Genomic DNA, 18826 nt, shown 5'->3' with positions numbered 1-18826 from the left:
TGATGGATGGAATCATGTGAGTGGGAGAAGGTGGCTCGATGGAGGGGGAACAGTTGTAAAGACACCCTATCAAGTTACCCATCCTAGCTTGCTATGGTTGGGGTTCCTTTAGTTAGTTAGGTAGCCTTGTAATCAATTGGATTTCCCTTTTTAAGGAGATAAAGGTACTCCCCCTCTAACCCTTCCTTATTGGCTGAGAGTTGTAATCTAGGGCAAACTAAGGCATTTTTACAAAAGGGGACATTACAGTATACCAAAAAAAAAAATTCCCCCAACAAATCCTAGAAATAATGCAAAATTTCTATCTTTACATATTGTAAAGATAATCTCCACTCTAAAAGCATGCCAAATCTAGGTAAATTTCACAAGCATTTTAGGCCAATCACCAAAACGAATTATATGCCAAGAGAAAGAATATGGCCAAAAAAGTTTAAAAATCATTAATCCAAGTCTAAGCAGGTCGGGCCCATGGGCAAAACCAAGTAAAGATGCTTTAGAGTTTCCAAATGTCCATAAAAAGGACAAAGGGGATAAAAAAACACCCAAATGTATAAGAGGAGATCCAATGGGAGACATAAAACAAAATGTGCTAATTTGGGCTCCACACTTGTCAACCAAACTATTTGAAACTTGTAATGCCATTGAATTGTAGTGGACAAGAGGTTCCACCTAACATTGAGTTTCAGAACAATGGGTAAATGCCGAGAAAGTCAAGAATATCCCTTCAGGGCTAGCAATTCCCAAAGTAGCATTTGGATACTGTTGGTGTACGTTTTATCATTCACCAAACATTAGAATAAAATGTCAAGGACACTCTACCCTCTCTTGAACAAAATCACTACGTGTGCCAAGATTGCATGAAGACCACACAGCGACTCCAAGGTTTATATGTGCGAACAGGCGACTTCATGTTGGATAGCTTCCTTGGTTATGTATGCTGAAATACAAGGGGGACTTACACTCAGCTAATATCATTCACAAGTTAGGACTTAGACAAGACGAATTTGACAATAAATGCTCTCTTTCTTCTTCTTTTTTAAGATTTTCAATTTTGGACTTCAAAAAAAAGAAATAAAAAGGAATAAGGGTTTAGAAGTTCTATGCTACTCCTAAGAACTCAAGAGACAATAAATATTGGGTGAAACCAATAACAGTACTCTGCTTCGCCACACTAAGGACAACTATACAAAGTAAGTGCAATCTTCTAGGGTTGAGCTTGAGATTTTCATACAATGAATAATACCATCCAACGAAAAATATTTATCCAAAGTAGAAGTTAAAGCATCCACGATATAAGCTCAGGCTAACTTTACACATTGAACAAAAATCATTATTCAAAGAAAGTATGAGCAATTGTTTCACCAATCTATACTATCAAATCCTTCATTCATCTAACAACTTTGAAAAAGCAAACTTACTCTAAGCAAATCTATTCTATGTTGAAGAAAATATGCAACCACGTGACAATAATAAGGTTTCAAAGCTAAACTGCAAGTGAACTTATATTACCAAAGTAGCTCTTAGCCACAATTTCATAAATCTCTCCACACAACAAAATGAGAGAATAAGAGTTTATATAGAGTTCCGAAAAACAAATGAAAGGCCAAGATCAATCTAATATTAACGGCCGAGATTAAAACATAATAACCCTAATTAGGGTTTCCCAAAATAACATTAAGAACAAATGCATGAAGGACAAGTAGCACGAAGAGCCATCTCCTAGGAAGGCGCATCCTTATCCTCCTGAGTGGCAATATGTTCAATGAATTTGGACACGATCGGGCTGACCTCCTCCATTGTGACATGTGGTTGCACATTGACCTTGAATTCCAATCGGTCCAAGTCATCTGCACATGTGGCAAAAGCAATCTCCCATTCCAACTCCTGTTTTTGGAAGGCATCCTAGATGGACAAGAAATTTGATGCCTTGGTCAAATTCTGCTTCAAGACTGATCCAGTGATGGCGAAGAAAATCTCATGAGTTCTGAGCTTTAGACTTTCCAACAGCATATCATTTTCTTGGATGGTCTCCTTCTCAAGCTAATCAACAGTTACAAAGAAAATCATGTTTTGAATTTCTCTAATCTATTCCTCAGCCTTAATAATATCAGCCTTCGCTTTTTCTAGGACTTCACTTCGTGCAACCAATGCCCAGTACCATGTGTTGAAATCATATGCAGACCCTACTGCGATTACTTTTCCATCAATCAATTCCTACATAGGAATTCCTTTCAACACCCTAAGGCACAAGATAATTCTGTACTAAACATCATGAAGGTCATCCCAAGCTCCTGCCATGTTTGCAATTCTGGAGAACAAAAAGGAAGTCTGTTTGTATGCCAACATTAATCTTTCCACAAATGTGGCTGCTTCTTCACTTTTGCTCGCCATCCACTCCTTGGCCTCTTTGGTTGTCACTTTTTCTTCTTCAAAATCTTTGATTGCTTCTTGTGAAAAATTCAAAAGTGGAGGAGCCACTGTATCGCCTTGATTAAGAGGCTTGGTCAAGTGCTGAATATATTCCTTTAGGCGCTCAACTTCTTTCTTGTATTCTCTTTTCTTTCCTATCTCCTTTTCCAATCTCGCCTTCATAGAAGTGACTGAATTGTCCAAGTCCTCAACCTCTTGACCTTTTGTAGTTGGTCCCAAGTTGATAGTAGTAATTTCATACTCCTGAGGAGAAATATCCTCCTTCGCCTTGTCCACTTTCGGCACGGCAATTTGAACTGTATAGCAGCACATTTCATCCCTTTGAATTGTGGAAAACCTCTTGGCTAGCTTCTTTGCAGCAACCTTCCCTAATCTGGCCAAGAAATCGGCCGTGTGATTTTCTTCCAAGACTTCCATAGGTACTTATATTTTCAACCTTTCAACCAATCAGGAATCGTAGGTTGTTCAATGCCTTCCTCTTCCTAATTACCTTCTTCACATGGAATATCCTAACCTCCTCAAAGAGCGGAAATCATTCCCTCTTGAAATTGCTCGCCCAAAATATCCATTTCATTTTCTGATTCAAGTATCTTTGTGCCTGTAGGAGATAGGGGTTCTTCATTTTCTTGCTAGATTGACTCCATATTTCCCTCTTGGTTTGGAGAAGGAATCTTCATTTCAGCCAACGACTCATCTCAATAGTTAATACATCGTTCACATTCTTGGGCGTGGCAGAATGGGATGGCTCTAATATCTGCTTCTTCTGAGCAGGTTCCTCATTCACAACTTTCTTCCCCTTTGACCTTGAAGAGCCCTCAACTGCCTCCTTACTTTTCTTGGAATTAATGCTTTCAATTGGCTTGGCACTTTGGACACTCCTGCATTCAAAGAATATAATTCCATTTCGCCCATCAAGTTATAAGTGAGGGTCAAATTTCTTCACCTTAGCACTTGGACTTGTTGATCAACCCACCATTGTTTATACTTGACAACTAGTCGCATTAAGGTGGTTAAATCTACGAGCTCTAGTTCTGACCATTTCACAGGAGGAAGAGGCCAATTCTCATCAAAGCGCAACTGAGTGTACTCTCCATCATCCTCTAACTAATTAGGCACACAGAAAAGCTCGGTTGCTCTGATCAAGCTTACTAGCAATCTAGACCACAATCTTTTCTTGATGTCAAACTCATCCGCAGCATTTGCCCAAAAATCCTCTAGATCAACCCTATGCCTGTACCTCTCTCCATTCACCGATCCAATATGGTTGTGAGGATCGAAATTAGCCCTGGACCAATAAAATATGAATAGATTCCACTGCATCTCCAACCTGGCACTCTCAGCTGCCTGTGTCGTTGGGCAAGACTCCAGCATATTTCCAATGAAAAATGGAAAGGAAATGGTCACCTTCTGCTTTGATCTTTGGAAGCCTTGATATGTTCCAATTGTCTAAGAACTCCAAGCAAGATCACTCTATTAGTGGGATAAATCGGAAGTCGGTAAGGCCATCCAATAAATCCTTGGACTCCTATATATGTGAATCTTGGATATTGGATAAACCAAGATCCATACTTGCTTATTAAGCTCTTGGCCTCCTGAGTGAGCCTCTGATGAGTTCCTCCCTGCAATGTCCTGGTGATAACAGTCATAAAACTTAAATTCACTCTCGCCATCACCTACTATGCCCTTGCAAATCAATCATGTGTATCTATAGTTTCTTGCCGGTAGGTAAACAATGTAGGAGCTCATGTAAAAGGACTTCGTCCTTTCCAAATTTTTCAGCTGTTCATTAAGGTTGTCGCTAATTATCCAAGACCGATTGAACATTTTGACACCTAAGGTGATCTCGTCAATAAAATAGTACATCCATGTTTCAAATGGCACACCCTGAGGGTTGCCCATTACTCTGTTCACCAATAAAATGATATCACCATAGTCCTCTTTGAAGTCAGTGCAAAGCAATCTCTTTGGCACTTTCTTGAGGGTGGGCCTTGGCTTTTCCAACCACAACTTATTGACATTTTTTGCACAAAGCTCAAGCTGGTCCTCATAAAGTCTTTTGGTTTCTTCCTTAGTTTTATATGAAGTTCAGTTGTAACTTGGAATTCCGAATGCTTCTTGAATGGCTAACTCTCAGAGATGAGCCAATATTCTCCCATCTGGCACAATGATTTGCCTTTCTTGAGCATTGTAATGTATAGCACACTCAAGCATTAACTCAACACATTCCATAGCAAGCGGAAATCCAGCTGCCTGGACAAAGCCATTCCTCATCATTCGGCGAGCAATAGGTGTGAGTAAGTGTCCATCATGCTTGTACACTCTCCTTTTGAAATCTTTGAAGTCCACGTGCTCGAGGTTGGTGTCTCTAACATTTATCCACTTGGAATTGATCTTCGACTCAAGTTGCAACCCTTTCTTAGCGAACTTCATCTGGATTTCTATTGAAAGTCTTCCTTTGGTGGTCATCAACCTGCAATAAACATGAAAAATTTAACATTACTTTCAAGAAAATTTAAGGTTTTAACTCTGATTTTGGACCTTTTGTCCCAATTTTTTGACCTTCAGCCTATCAAAAAGCTAAATTTTTGTGAAAAATCAGACTGAAAATGGAAGAATTTGGCCCAACACTTAGCGAATTTTGTGAGAATAAGCGATTAAGACAGAAGATGGACAAAAGAAATCAGTCAAACTCAGATTTTGAACCTTTGAAATTATACTTCTGACTGGATTTCTTGATGAATAACCTACCTTTAATTCTGGAAATTCTTGGTAAATTTCTTCTTCACTCAGAAAATTTACTTTATCTTTCAAAAATCCTCCTTCAAAAATCTATCTTCTTTAACCTTGAGAGAGAGAGCTCTTCAATTTCGAACTTGAAGAAGAATGAAATGAAAATGACAAATCGAATTGATATAAGGCTGGAGAAGATTGATCCCTTTGGTAACTTCATGTTTTTTTCTTAGATTCGTCAAACTTAAACTCTTTTATTTCCTTTAAAATGGCGACTTAATCTCCACAAAAGAGTTCAAAAGAAAACTTCTATTTTTTTACTTGGCGCCACTTCAGCCTCATCCATGTATGACTCCAAAAGTTTCCATTCTTGTTTGGGCGCCATCTTTCACTTAGCCAAAATATCTCCCCTTCAAATGAGTTGGCATGGAATCTTCTAGATTCCTTGTGTTCAAAAAAAAATTTAAGTGTTGACTTTTGAAAATTGCTCTGTGTTGGATGGATTTTTCAAAAACATTCTAAGTGTTGAGTTCATTTTTCTGACCTCCAACCCTAGTTAAGCCTTCATCCATGGCGGATTTACCCATGTATTGTGCCATTTTCACATTTCTCCTAGGCAGATCCACTACCTTGTTATATTATTTTCTCTCTCCTCTTGGCAAACTTGATCTTACGCTAGCCCAAATTGTGCCTCAAGTTGAGGGTGGACTTCAAAATTGTCAAGCCATGGCACACATGGCATGGAGGACTTTGAGTGTTTCATGCCACATTCCCCTTCATGCCTAGGTCCGACTTGCTAACTGTTTGGACCATAGATGAAAAAATCTTTTAAAAATCACCTAAATCACGAGTCAATATTGGAAAAGATTAAATAGTTGTTTAAATCACAAGCAATTTTTTTTGAAAAATTGTGACTTTCAAGCGAAAAAAAATCACGATAAAATCGCGAATAAAATGTGAAAAATCACATTTAAAAAAGGCGGAAAAAAATAGTCGCAACCCTAAATGCGACTTCGGCTTGGTTTGGCTAAAAAGGTCGCACAAAAATTAAAAAACACGATTTCGGCTCGGTTTGCCAAAGCGCGCAACGGCTTCCTCCACAACTGACGCCTGACCACATTCATATAGCTCTAGCCTCCAGGTTTGTCTCTTTTTCCTCTCTGTGATTTAATGATTCCTTCTAAGATTAACGATTCTGGATTCTAGGTAGGTACCTTACACAAACGAAATAGATTTAGATCTTCTGGAGCTCGATTGCTGGTTGCAACTAAGACCGAATATAAGTATATAACAGCAGAATATATATTTAGTTGCAACCAAAGATAGTACCTTACACATTTTAGTTGCATAATAATATAAGCTTCTTATGATATAAATATATTATATAAGTTTCTATAAATTACTAATATGAAGTATGAACAGTTAAAATCTGTTCTAATGCAAATAGCAGATTCTGATTAACATAGTTCATATTAGTAATCTGTAATTTATAGACTGAACTTGAAGTGTTTATTGCAAAGATTAATACGATTACAGTATTAATCTTCTGCAGTAATACTATAATCGTATTAATCTCGATTCTCAATAATACAGTATTAATCTTCTGCAGTAATACGGTATTAATATAGAAGCTTATATTATTGTGCAGCATATCAGTTGTTGTATCTTAGTTCTAAATTCTAATGAAGATAAAGAAATTTGTAGAAAACACCTGAAAAGCCTTATAGCATTAATCAAGATTTTAAAACAAATCAGAAACAAGTGGGTTTATTCCTATGTTACCCCAAGTTTCCGGGATGGGGGGACGGGGGGATGAGGGGACGAGTTTCCGGGACGGCAATTTTTTTTGCCAAATTTGGGGACGGGGGGGGACGGCAAAGGGGACGGCTATATAAAATATAGGGAAAATTTAAAATATATAGGAAAATTCTAAATGTTCATATGAAAACATGGATAAAGCATGCATCTATACATTATATTCATATGAAAATATGGATATAGCATGTGTATGATACTATGAAAACATTTTAGAATGCAAACATCGAACATACAACATTATCAATAGACTCAATACTCAATATGCACTCATAATTCAGAATTTCAATTCATTCACATTGTCAATATGCATATCATAATAGATATTAAAGAAATAACATACAAAATGCCCAAAGGCCACACTGCTGCCATATTGTTTCATTGTCAATTGCAATATGGAAATCAAAATAGTACTAAGTAAATACTAAAAAGCAAAGTATAATATTTATTATTTAATATTTTATTATTTAATTTATTTTCTATTTATAAATTTTAAAATTTATAATATGAATTAATTTAAAATTATAAATATTTGATATGAATTAATAAATTTAATGTTGCCTTTTAATTTTTGATAGAGGGCCCATGTTAGAAAAATAATAAAATATAGACAGTCGTATTTTGATTTCATAACTATTCAAATTCAATAATAAAAAAATTGATAGTCGTTTTTTAAATTTTTTCAATATAGAGGGCCCATGTTAGAAAAATTAAAAAAAAATTGAAAATAAGACTTTTTTTTTTTAATATTTTTCCCTAGCTCTAGATGTGGGGGACGTCTAGCCGTCCCCAATCCGTCCCCAGCCGTCCCCAGCTGTCCCCAACCTGTCCCCAGCCGTCCCCCCGTTTCGGGGATGTCCCCTCAAAATTCTGACAATTTGGGGACGGGGGGTGGGGGGGACGTCCCCGAAACGTCCCCGGGACTGGGACGGGGGTTTTCAGGTAGGGGACGCGTCCCCGGGTTTCATAGGTTTATTCCTAATGAAGTTTTACACAGAAAATTGATTCAAATATATCTTAAATGTGTTTAGAATTAAAAAATCCTAGAAAGATCTGCGTATGGCTAGAATATGTTTAACAAGAAGTCTCTGTGGACACATTAAAATTGTTATCAAGACAATCATGTTTCGATTCAGTAGGCCTAATGAGTATTCAGCCACTCATTAACATTATCTTACAACTCAGAAATATGCCCTATTTTCTTCTCAATTGGAAGCTGCTAGATGCATTGCAGACTGGATTAATACCCAAATATCATGATTGGTTATATAACAGCACATCTCTCCAGCTATAGAACCTGCATTATTATCAATTTATCATTACCTTTTTTGATTCAGTGCTTTGGCTGTGACCATTTTGTGTTCAAATTCTAGTTTATGTTCAACTTCAATTTATATTTATTGATCCATGGTTGATCTCTTTTGCTAGGTTTCTTTTGAATATTTATGAAAGACAATGGCTTCTTCATCTCTAGGTGGTGCAACTAGAGGTGGTGGTAGAAAGAGGGATCCTTTGTGGAAACATGGCACACCAGGTGTAGTGGCAGGAGAGGTTATTTGTAACCATTCCATGAAAACTATGACCGGTGGCATACACCGATTCAAATATCACCTTGCACGGATCACTAGTCAAAATATTACGATATGTGATAATTGTCCTAAAGAGGTTCAGAGGGAGGCAAAAGCAAGGCTTTTAGAATATGAGCAAAATAAGGCAGAAAAAAAAGAGGTCAGCAAAGGCAATGGCATCCACAATGAGAGATCTCAATTCTACTGAGTCGGGAAATATTAGGGTGGGCAGCAATTGTCTAGTTTTTTCATTCCTCATAACACTCTTGGTGCGCAACCTGGATTGCTAGGTACTTCATGGAATAAGGAAGTGCATCAGCAAACAAAGGTGGCATTGGCTATATTTTGGTATTACAACAATATTTCGTTTATTATTGTTGATAGTCCATATTGTGAGCAATCGGTCAAAGCATTGACCATCTCAGGTAAGGGGTTCAAGTCCCCAAGTCGTTATGAGTTGAGTGGGCCATTATTGCCGAATGAGGTCCAAAACACACATCAGCTAGTGGAACAACAAAGGAGGATTTGGGAAAGGAATGGCTGCACCATTTTATCTGATGAGTGGACGGATGGCAAGAATAGGACACTCATCAACTTTCTAGTTGCTTCAGGGGGACAAGTGGTATTTTTATAATCGGTTGATGCCTCAAATGAAGTGAAGAATGCAGAAACCTTGTGCAACATGTTGGATGAGGTGGTGACAGAAGTGGGAGTGCAAAATGTTGTTCAGGTTGTGACCGATAATGCAGCTGCATATGTGGTAGCTGGGAAACTTCTATAGGCTAGGCATCCGACATTATTTTGGAGCCCTTGTGCTACTCATTGCCTTGATTTTCTCTTTGAGGACATAGGAAAACTAAGTTGGGTGAAGAATATGGTTGAAGATGGAAGGGAAATCACAAAGTACATCTACAACCACACATGGGTCCTGGAGCTTATGAGACAACACACTAATGGTAAGGATCTTGTGCATTCAAGCGTCACGCATTTTGCCACTAATTTCCTCAACTTACAGAGCATATTACGTGCATTGCCCAACCTGAAACGGATGTTTGTGAGTGAAAGATGTTTGGAGAGTCCTTATTCTAGGAAGTCTGAAGCAAAGAAAGTCGTGAAGGCCATTTTTTATGATAGATTTGCCAAAGTCATGGAGGAGATCATCAATGTAAGTTTTCAAACTTCAATTGATGATTTATTTTTTAATTTTCTAATATTACACTTTGCTGATTTTTGTTAAATCTTTCACGTTTAGTTGTCACAACCGTAAGTGAGGGTTCTACAGATGGTGGATGGGGATAAAAACCCCATAGGGTAGCTATATGAGGCCATAAATAAGGCCAAAGAGGCAATTCAGCACTTGTATGGGTCAGACAGGACCAAATATGAACCCATATGGCGCATAATTGATCGAAGGTGGAACCGACAACTCCACCAACATATCCATGCTGCTGCCTACTATATTTGAACCCCAAATTCTTTTTCTCCCGTACTTTTAAAGCAGATGCAGAGGTTCAAATTGGCCTAGACATATGTATTCAAAGGTTAGTTGTTGATGATAATATTCAAGACCTCATTTGTGATGAGTTGAAGAGTTACAAGAAGGAAGATGGGCCATTGTTTTCTTCACCTATTTGTGTTCGTAAGAGAGACACCCTGCTGCCAGGTAAAAAAAAATGTGCTCTTAAATTTATTTTACCATTTATTTCAATCTTTAAGTTTATAAAATATTTACCAAGTTATAAATGCCAATTTGTATCCTTGCAAATTTGTGGTGGGAAGATTATGGTGCCACAATGCCTAATCTGCAAAGGCTTGCAATCCGCATATTATCTCAGCCTTGTAGTGCTTCTGGTTGTGAGCGTAATTGGAGTGTCTTTGAGGCCATTCACACAAAAAAGTGCAATAGGTTGACTCAAAAGCATTTGAATGACCTTGTATATGTGCAGTACAACCTTTGATTGCATGAAAAGAGGGTATAAGGGAACAATTCATATGATGCACTTGACCTAGATGAGATTGATCCATATTCAGCGGATTGGATTGCTGAACCTGATGGTGCTACTAGTGATGTTGATGTGGACCCATTTTTCACTGATGATCACTTAGCTGAGTTTGGAGTGGGAGGCAGCTGAATGGGCGGCAGAAGTGGCAGAATGTGAGGGGGCAGGAGATGAGTTTGCTGATCCAGAAGATGTAGTTGCCTCAACCGTTGAGGATATTGCAGCAACAGCACCATCTACTTCAGCACCCACTCAGTGGCAACAGAGTTTTTTGGGCTTTAATCGTAGACGCAATCTATGATTTCTAGTTTTCATTGATACGAAAGCTTGAACTTAATATGTATTTAGACTTCAGAGATTGTATTTGTTTTGTGGTCTAGACTCTATGATATGTATTTGACTCAAACTTATTTAGAACTTGAAATTGTTTTTAGGTATATGGTATGCATTTGACTCAAACTATGATTTATATATGATGGAAACCAATAATATGTTAATGTGTTCTATAAATTTAGTGTATATGTGTGTTTTTTTAGAGTATTTTAAGAAATTATATGTTTTCAAATGTTCGATAAATTTGCCAATTTTTTCTTTATTTTTTGTTGATTCCCAATTTTTTTTTAAATATCGGCCAAAAGATTTATTGTCGATTAAGAGTTTTTCATCTTTGGTTTGGACATTCTTGACCAAGTCAGACTTTATAACTTCCATGCCATTCTTGTTTGCTAGCTAGGCGTAGTTCATTTTTATCATGCCAAATGGAGGGCGGACTTTATAATTTTCATGTCATTTTTGACCAAGGCGAACTTCATCATCTTCAAGCCATTTTCTTTCATGCCATGGCGGACTTCAACTTGTCTTGGACATTGTCTTTGTGCTAGGACAGAGTTCAACCTTTGCAAGCCAAGTGTTGGGCGGACTTGGCACTTGATTTGCCATCTCCCCATGATTCTTTCCTTGGTGGACTTAATGATCGTTTGGCCATGTTTATCTAGCCTTGGCGGACTTTATAGCTTCTATACCATTCTCCTTTGCTAGCTAGGCAAACTTCAACCTTTGCAAGACATTTCCTTCATGCTAGGGCGGACTTTATGATTGGCAAGCCAACTTCACCTTGTACCTTGGGCGGACTTTAGCCTAACTTGGATGTTTCTTGATTTTGGCCAAGGCGAACTTCAACATTCCTAAGCCATTTTTGCTTTGACCTTAGGCAGAGTTGCTCATAGGTTGGACATTTTCTTGGACATGGCGAACTCCATTAATGGCAAACTTTGAACTGGCTTGAGACATGGTCTTCTCCATTTCGCCATGAACATTTGGACGAATTTTCTTGCTCACTAATTCATGTTTGTCTGGAACATCTGGATCAACACCCTATCTGGAGATTTCCCCTTGCTTTTTGTACTTGGAGACACAAATTTTTGATTTCAAAGATAGGAACCCTATTGCCATGACCTAAGCGACCCAATCCTAGGTCAGCTTTCAAAAAAGCTGAAAAAAGCAAAAAAACAAAAATCAAAAAAAAGGGGCAAAAAATCTGCTTCCCGGATCGGTCCCAAAGTGCCAAAAATCAAAAAAACAAAATCCCACAAAAATAGGAAGGTGTCAGAATTGACCCTACGCAATTGCGTTTTTCGTCCTTCGGGCCTCCTGAGCACTTTGATGATGTCCAGACACTGTTCCGAGCATGATTCCCCTACTTGACTTGGATGACCTCTCAAAAAAAAAACACTCTTAGCTCCATATTCTCAAAAAAATGGACTTATGAAACTGCAATGCTAAGACAAAACCTTGAAAAGCAAACTACTGGGGGTCCCCATTCGCAATGGGGCGATGTGTGAAATAGGTCACAACATATACCATTTCCAATCCTTGGACCAAAGTTTGGTGCTATGAATTCCAACCCTATGAACCATATAAAGAGGTGCCACTTCCAATATTGTTTTAAATAATTTAAAGTATTGATTACAAAGCTTGTAATTGGCTTTAAATTCAAGGCAAGAAAGCTAGTTCTTAGTGCTTCCAGAAAAGAGGTATAAATAGAGCAAATCCACTGCTTAAAAAATCTCATAGCAAGGACCCAAGGAACTTTGAAAAAGGGGTCGATCCTAGCAAATGATCACACCAATGAGATTGTCGGTTGGTAGAGATCTCAATCCTAAAATCATCCCCATTCCAAACAATTCACAACTTGATGGCTTCCCATGCCCACCATAGAGTTTTAGCAACAACACCTTGAATTTACACGAGTTCCCTCATGATGAGGATGAAACGAAAGCCCAATCTTTGACAAACTCTTTGTCCATGAGGAACACAAAAAGCAATACAGTTCTTAAGGAGAATTTTTCAGGCATCATTATCATCTTGGGCCCAAATTATCCACTAAGAACACAAAGCCAAACTATATTTGTAGGTATCAATTAAACCATCAAGGTCATAGGGAAGGCAACAAAATTCCCAAGTGACTCAATGAAACCATTTTCCTTGCTCCAAGGAGGCCCAAAGAAAGTATTCAAGCAATATCTCAGCTTCTTCTAGGAGACTTTGGAAGGGCGAAATAAGAGAAATAATATACATGGGTATCTAAGTTACCGGTTCGGGTTCGGGTTCGGGTTCGAAGAACCTGGTACGCCGGTACGGCAAAATTTTGAAAAGGGGTTTGGGTTCGTTTGGGTTCGTTAGTACAAAAACATGTAAATTTTATATATATATATATATATATTTTGATATTTGAGAAGCCTATAAGCATGAATTAAAAATTTGCATGTCACATAGCATCATATAAACAACAAAACAAACATCAGTCTTCAACTCCTCCTCTTTGATCTTGGAAGCCAAATTTTGTTCACCCTTTCTTCAACCTGCTCTCATAAAACATATGTTTGCAACACAAATGAGGTGAAATGAGTGAATATAATGTTTTAGAAGTCACTTTTAGGGTATAAGTTTCACTTTTTAGCAGGCGGAATTCAAAAAAAATTAAGTTTTTGCATATAATTTGCTTTTTTGGGCCACCCAGCCGCCCAGGTTCGACCTGGGTCCGACTGGGTTCGACTGGGTTTGACCCGGATTCGACCTGGGTTCGACCAGGGACGAACCACCTCTGGGTTTTTCGAACCGTGGTCGAACCCAGTCTGAACTGGACCCGAACCAAGAACCTGTTCGAACCAGGACCGGTACCAAGGGGGTCCAAGGGCGAACCCGGTAACTTAGATGGGTATTTATGAGCACTTTTAAGCACATCAAAAATTTCCCAACAAGGGAAAGCAATTTGACAATCAAAAAGTTCAATTCTTTCTCAATGCAAGTGAGTACAATCTACCAAAGAGTAGTTGAAGAGAATTGGAGAGAAAAGAGAATGCTAAGAAAATTGAACACTTCCCCATAGGCAATCTATTTCTTGCCATAGGAATCAAACCAAGAGGGTTTAAAAAAGAAGGATTCACAACAGCAGTGTGTCTTTTTCCATTGAAAACTTGATCCAAAATCAAGGCAAAAGGTGTCTAGACATTGCAATGAATGACTCACATCATCTAGCTCTTCCAAGAGAGCAAGAAAGGAATCATCAACAAGCTAGAGAGGGGAATTGAGAAGAAAGAAAACTTTAACCCTATGTTGCGAGACTACATGGAGAGCAAATAACTAAATCCTTCATTTGCAAGAACATACAAATTGAAGCCAAGGGGCATATTTGGCAAATGGAAAGGAAAAGCCCAAAGGAAGACAACTATCAAAAATTAATGATGAAACAAGCCAAGGCATCTACAAAGAGGTTTTGAGCAAATTGGAGGAAACTAGAGCCTAAAGAGAAGCTATTCAACGTAGTTGTTTGCTTTGGAAAATTCTCGATTTATGAAAATGTCTGGACCATTCCATGCCTTCCCAAAGAGCAAGATATTGTCCAAGATGCATTTGCTCTTGATGAAACTAGCTTGCTCTAGGCAGATAATAAGCGGAAGCAAATGATGGATGCGAAGTGCAAGGCCTTGCCTACAATTTTGTAGGAAGTATTCAACAAAATGATCGCTCACCAATTGCAACTTTCTTCAAAATTGCCTACCTTAGCTATGAATTTAATATTGCCTTCATTTATAATGGCCCCTAAAAACTCTTTGGAAAAGGTTTCCAAATAAACCTAGAAGAGGTCGGGTCCAACATTGTCCCATAAGTCTTGACTCCTTATAGAATTCACTCAAAAAATCATCAAAGCCATGGGCTTTGTCATTAGTCATAGAAAGGGATACTTCATGAAGATGGTGTGACATTGGTCACAAAAAGCCCACTATGGTTCGGAGAGCCTAAAAAGGACCAAACTTACACACTGTTGAATGGCTCGTTCAACTTCTAGTGAAGGTAATTGCACCTAGAATACTTGAATTTAAATAATTGAATTCAAATTCAGTTTGGACCTAATTCTATATACTTGCAATGATAAAATCTTGAATTCAATTTAACAAGAAAACAATAACAATTGAACTGAATTTCAGCTCAATAAGAGTTGCAAAGTTTCTTGTTTAAAGACTTCAAATCCAGAAAAAAAACTAAATAATAAACAATACCTTGAGTTCTACTAAAACGTTCTCTAAGTAGCTAATGTATAAGTTGATCTTTATGTACGATAACAAGATTTTTTTAATATTAAAAACAGTAAGTTCTTATTTTAACTCTGATGGGAAATAAAATTTTCTACGTCCACCAGACATAACATGTCTATGAGTTTTGCCTCTGCCTTAGCCAATCTGAGAGGCTGAAATAATCGATAGCATTGCTTTTTATGCAGGTTATTTCTTATTCCATCAATTTTGATCATGTGGTAAAAGCATCGAAGGCCTCATAAGAAATCTCCAAGTTCAAATCCTAGGAGACATAACAATGTGTTAAAATTGGCTAAAGCACAACATCGAATCCACTTGGTAAGGCATAGCCAACAGATGAGGCCGGGTGAGGATCCTAATTGATCAGACAAAAAACCTAATCCTATGTAGTGGTAACAAAGCTAAATGCTAGACAAATAGGGGTAAATTTAGCAAAAATATATAAAAAATATACAAAAGAAGCAAACTACCAAATTAAAAAGTGTGTAAATTTTGCTAAATTTAAAAAGGTAATTTACTAAGCAAATTATTTTCTGCCTAGTTATTTCTAGTTTTTATTTTTAATAGACATAGTGGATCGGGGATGTTAAATCTATTACCATAATATCCAAATTACAGAATAAATAGCTGAAAAAAGTAAATAGCTTATTAAGTTTTCCATCCACGAAAGTAAGGAGTTATATTTAGGAAGTCTCAAAGCATCAAAAAAAGAACGCAGATATTCTATTGGGGCTTGATGCATTGATCAGTTGGGGCACTTACTGGAGATAGACCAATATTCCAACCGAGTAACTGTGAATAGACCAAGGCTCAAACACAGTAGGCAGCCCTTGGGTGCGTATATACCCCACTTATAGGGCTAGCGCGAACCATTAATATGGGAAATATGGATTTCAAAACAGCACAATTAAAACTCATTTGGACCACAGCAACAATCTTCAAGAAAATGGCAGCTAAATTCATTGGAATTTTTTCCACAGTTTTGTGGGAAAACAATTTTTACAACATTTGTGGATAGAATAAACCTGAAATCATCCATAATATTTCCATTTCTATTTCAAAAGAAAAAGTTTAAAGAAAATCTTCTTACGGAAAGCAAAAGGCCGCAAGGACAGGTGCGATGAAGATTAAATGTATATAAAATATCACTGGCAATCTGCTCTACTGCCTTCAAATATGGCTTCACAATCATCCAGCATTGTTTCAAACCTTCTGATCTTTGTCTCCTGTTTAATATATATTCGTCTTCGAATATCAAACGGATTCTTACAACTTCCCCTGTTCCTTCCATGGCTGCGCTATCAGTTCAAACGCGTTAAAGAAAAGATTTGATTCAATAATTTGAATTTTTGTTTTTTGAAAACCCTGAAGTCTGCTTAAACACTTGTAAAACCCTCATTATATGAAATATGTTGGACAAATTGCAGGTGTAATCTGGTTTGAACAATGAGATGACCTATTTGAAATTCAAGTTCCCTATAGGTTCTTGGATTTTCTCTTTAATGCCGGATGACATGGTCAGTTTTAATTTTGTTTGATTTAGGTTGTGGCGGGCTAGCTTTCTTAGAATCAAATAGAATTCAAGATTTGTAAGGCTAAAAGAAGTTTAATTTGATGATTGATGTTTTTTCCCATTTGTAATCAGTTTTTCAAAGATTTTAATTTCACACATTATTATATTAAGAAAAATTACAATAAAAGATGTTGTTATTGCATTTAAGAAGTAGAGACTGAATGCTATTACATCATGGAGTGTTTTCTTACATGAATATTTGGATCAATTACATTGAGACGTTAAATGTTAACACCTTGAGTAACATGCTCGAGGAAGAAAAGATAACAAAAGTTGTTGACTTCTTGATCCACATGCATAGTAGAAGATCCAAGATACAAGAGAAAAAAGAAATTAAGTAGTCAGGGTGTGGTTGGGCCCTTCTTTGTGGATTTTTTGTGCTTATCTTCTTTGTTGCTATCTATAGATCTCATAGGCTATTTGGTCTCTTGGACATTATTAAAAGCATCCATTCATTCAATAGATTCTTAAGTTATTTCTAAGATGTAAGTGTAATTGGTCTGAAAGATATTGTAAGTTTCATATTCTAAAATGTTTATTAAATTATTCTAATTGTGGAAAAGACCTAAAAAAATTTCTCATCTAAGACAATGTGAGTTAGTCTCTAATTGAGTTGAGAGGATCATTGTTCTCTCATGGATATTTGCCCTCGAATGAGCTTTTTATATTATTGTGTGTGGGATCAAAATTATCAAGGTAATGTTTCCTTTTTCTTTCTACTATATTTTTCCACATAGATGATTTATAGAAGCTATCTATAACAAAAGTGTTTTTTCTTTACTTTTGTTACATGCATTCAAATAAATGTTCAGTTTAGCCATCCACTTGATATTTTGTTTCATCTACAACATCTTTCTCCTATTTAATACTTTTTTTAATAAAAACCTTGGGTGCCTTTAAATGTAGATCAAAATATTAAGTCATTACAAAAGGTTAACAATGATTGCAAGTTTGAAACAATGCTCAATTGCGGTGGGGCATTTGTGTGTTGCCCAAGAATTATAGGGATTCACCTTTATGGATCGCCATGTTCAAACGATGGTGTTAATGCCTCACTAATCCAAGTCATTTAGTTGTCAATTATCCTAGTTAACTAAAACAAATGAAAAATAACAACATTCGTTCATTTATTTATCTCCATCCACTCAAAAAAAAATTAATATCCTCAGAGACGCACCATTGTAGTGGATTTAATAGGAAATGTATCAACTTTAACTAGAACACTCTCATAGAGGTTGAAGTTTTTATTTTGAATTTGTCTAAGATCGTGTATTTTTGGATTCTCTTTATCTGCTAGCATTTGAAGTTTGAAATGATGCCAGCCAATAATTTGAACCGATAAATACCATTGGAATTATTAATAGCAAAATAAAGTTTGAGTAGTTTTTCAATCACATAACTCTACTGCTTTGCCTCTACTTTGTAAGGTGCGAAATACTCATGTGCAACCTCCAAAAAGTTCTCTTCCTCCTACAAGTTTTCCAATTGAGTTCGTTGTTGAAGTAAATAATTAAGAAATTACTTAATATTTGAGACTATAGGATAGAAGAATAACCATTAAATATTAGATATTTAATTAATTGATTAGACGAATAATTAAATATTAGATATTTAATAAATTCATTAGAGGAAAGGGATAAATAAATTAATTACTAAAAAGTTTCAATTAAATTAATTAATAGAAGGATATAAAATGAATTAAATAAATTAATCTTTTCAAATTAACTATTTAATAGAAGAATAAATATTAAATATTTATTTAATTGTTCATAGCCATTTTTATGTGTATACATTTTTCCCCTATTTGAAATGATGTTGAGACAACATTGTTTCAAAGATTAAATCAAGTCTCGATAATGCGCCTAATGAAGATAAAAACCCTGATTGTGTGCCCCCTCAGGAGATTGATCGTGAAATTGTTGAAAAATTGGGATAAGCGATTAATCTCATGATAATTGATTGAAATTTCTACAACTTTGGTTGATGAAAATGTCTGCTCTTTGATTACTTTGATATTCTGCTTGATTTGATGATTGATAGAGTTTGATTGACCTCATGATCGATGAGGGTCAATGATATAAACTCGAAGCTTTGATGATATGATAGGATATAGTT

At 36.6% G+C, this 18826-nt stretch overlaps 1 protein-coding gene across 5 annotated transcripts in view; it reads right to left on the bottom strand.

Moving 5' to 3' along the window:
- Positions 1-16739, bottom strand: part of LOC131037813 (coilin) — a 175450-nt gene extending 158711 nt beyond the window's left edge. For 2 of the 5 annotated variants that reach the window (XM_057970016.2, XM_057970018.2), the window contains exon 1: positions 16229-16739. In XM_057970016.2, coding sequence (XP_057825999.2) covers positions 16229-16429 — 201 coding nt within the window. In that variant the 5' untranslated portion in view covers positions 16430-16739. The remainder of the gene's footprint in view (positions 1-16228) is intronic. The other 3 variants (XM_057970017.2, XM_057970015.2, XM_057970014.2) reach the window with 3 other exon arrangements.
- Between the last annotated feature and the right edge of the window lie 2087 nt (positions 16740-18826).

Source organism: Cryptomeria japonica, chromosome 1 (genome assembly GCF_030272615.1).
Source record: "Cryptomeria japonica chromosome 1, Sugi_1.0, whole genome shotgun sequence".
In the NCBI taxonomy this organism is placed as follows: Eukaryota; Viridiplantae; Streptophyta; class Pinopsida; order Cupressales; family Cupressaceae; genus Cryptomeria; species Cryptomeria japonica.
This window is presented reverse-complemented; position numbering and strand designations above follow the sequence as displayed.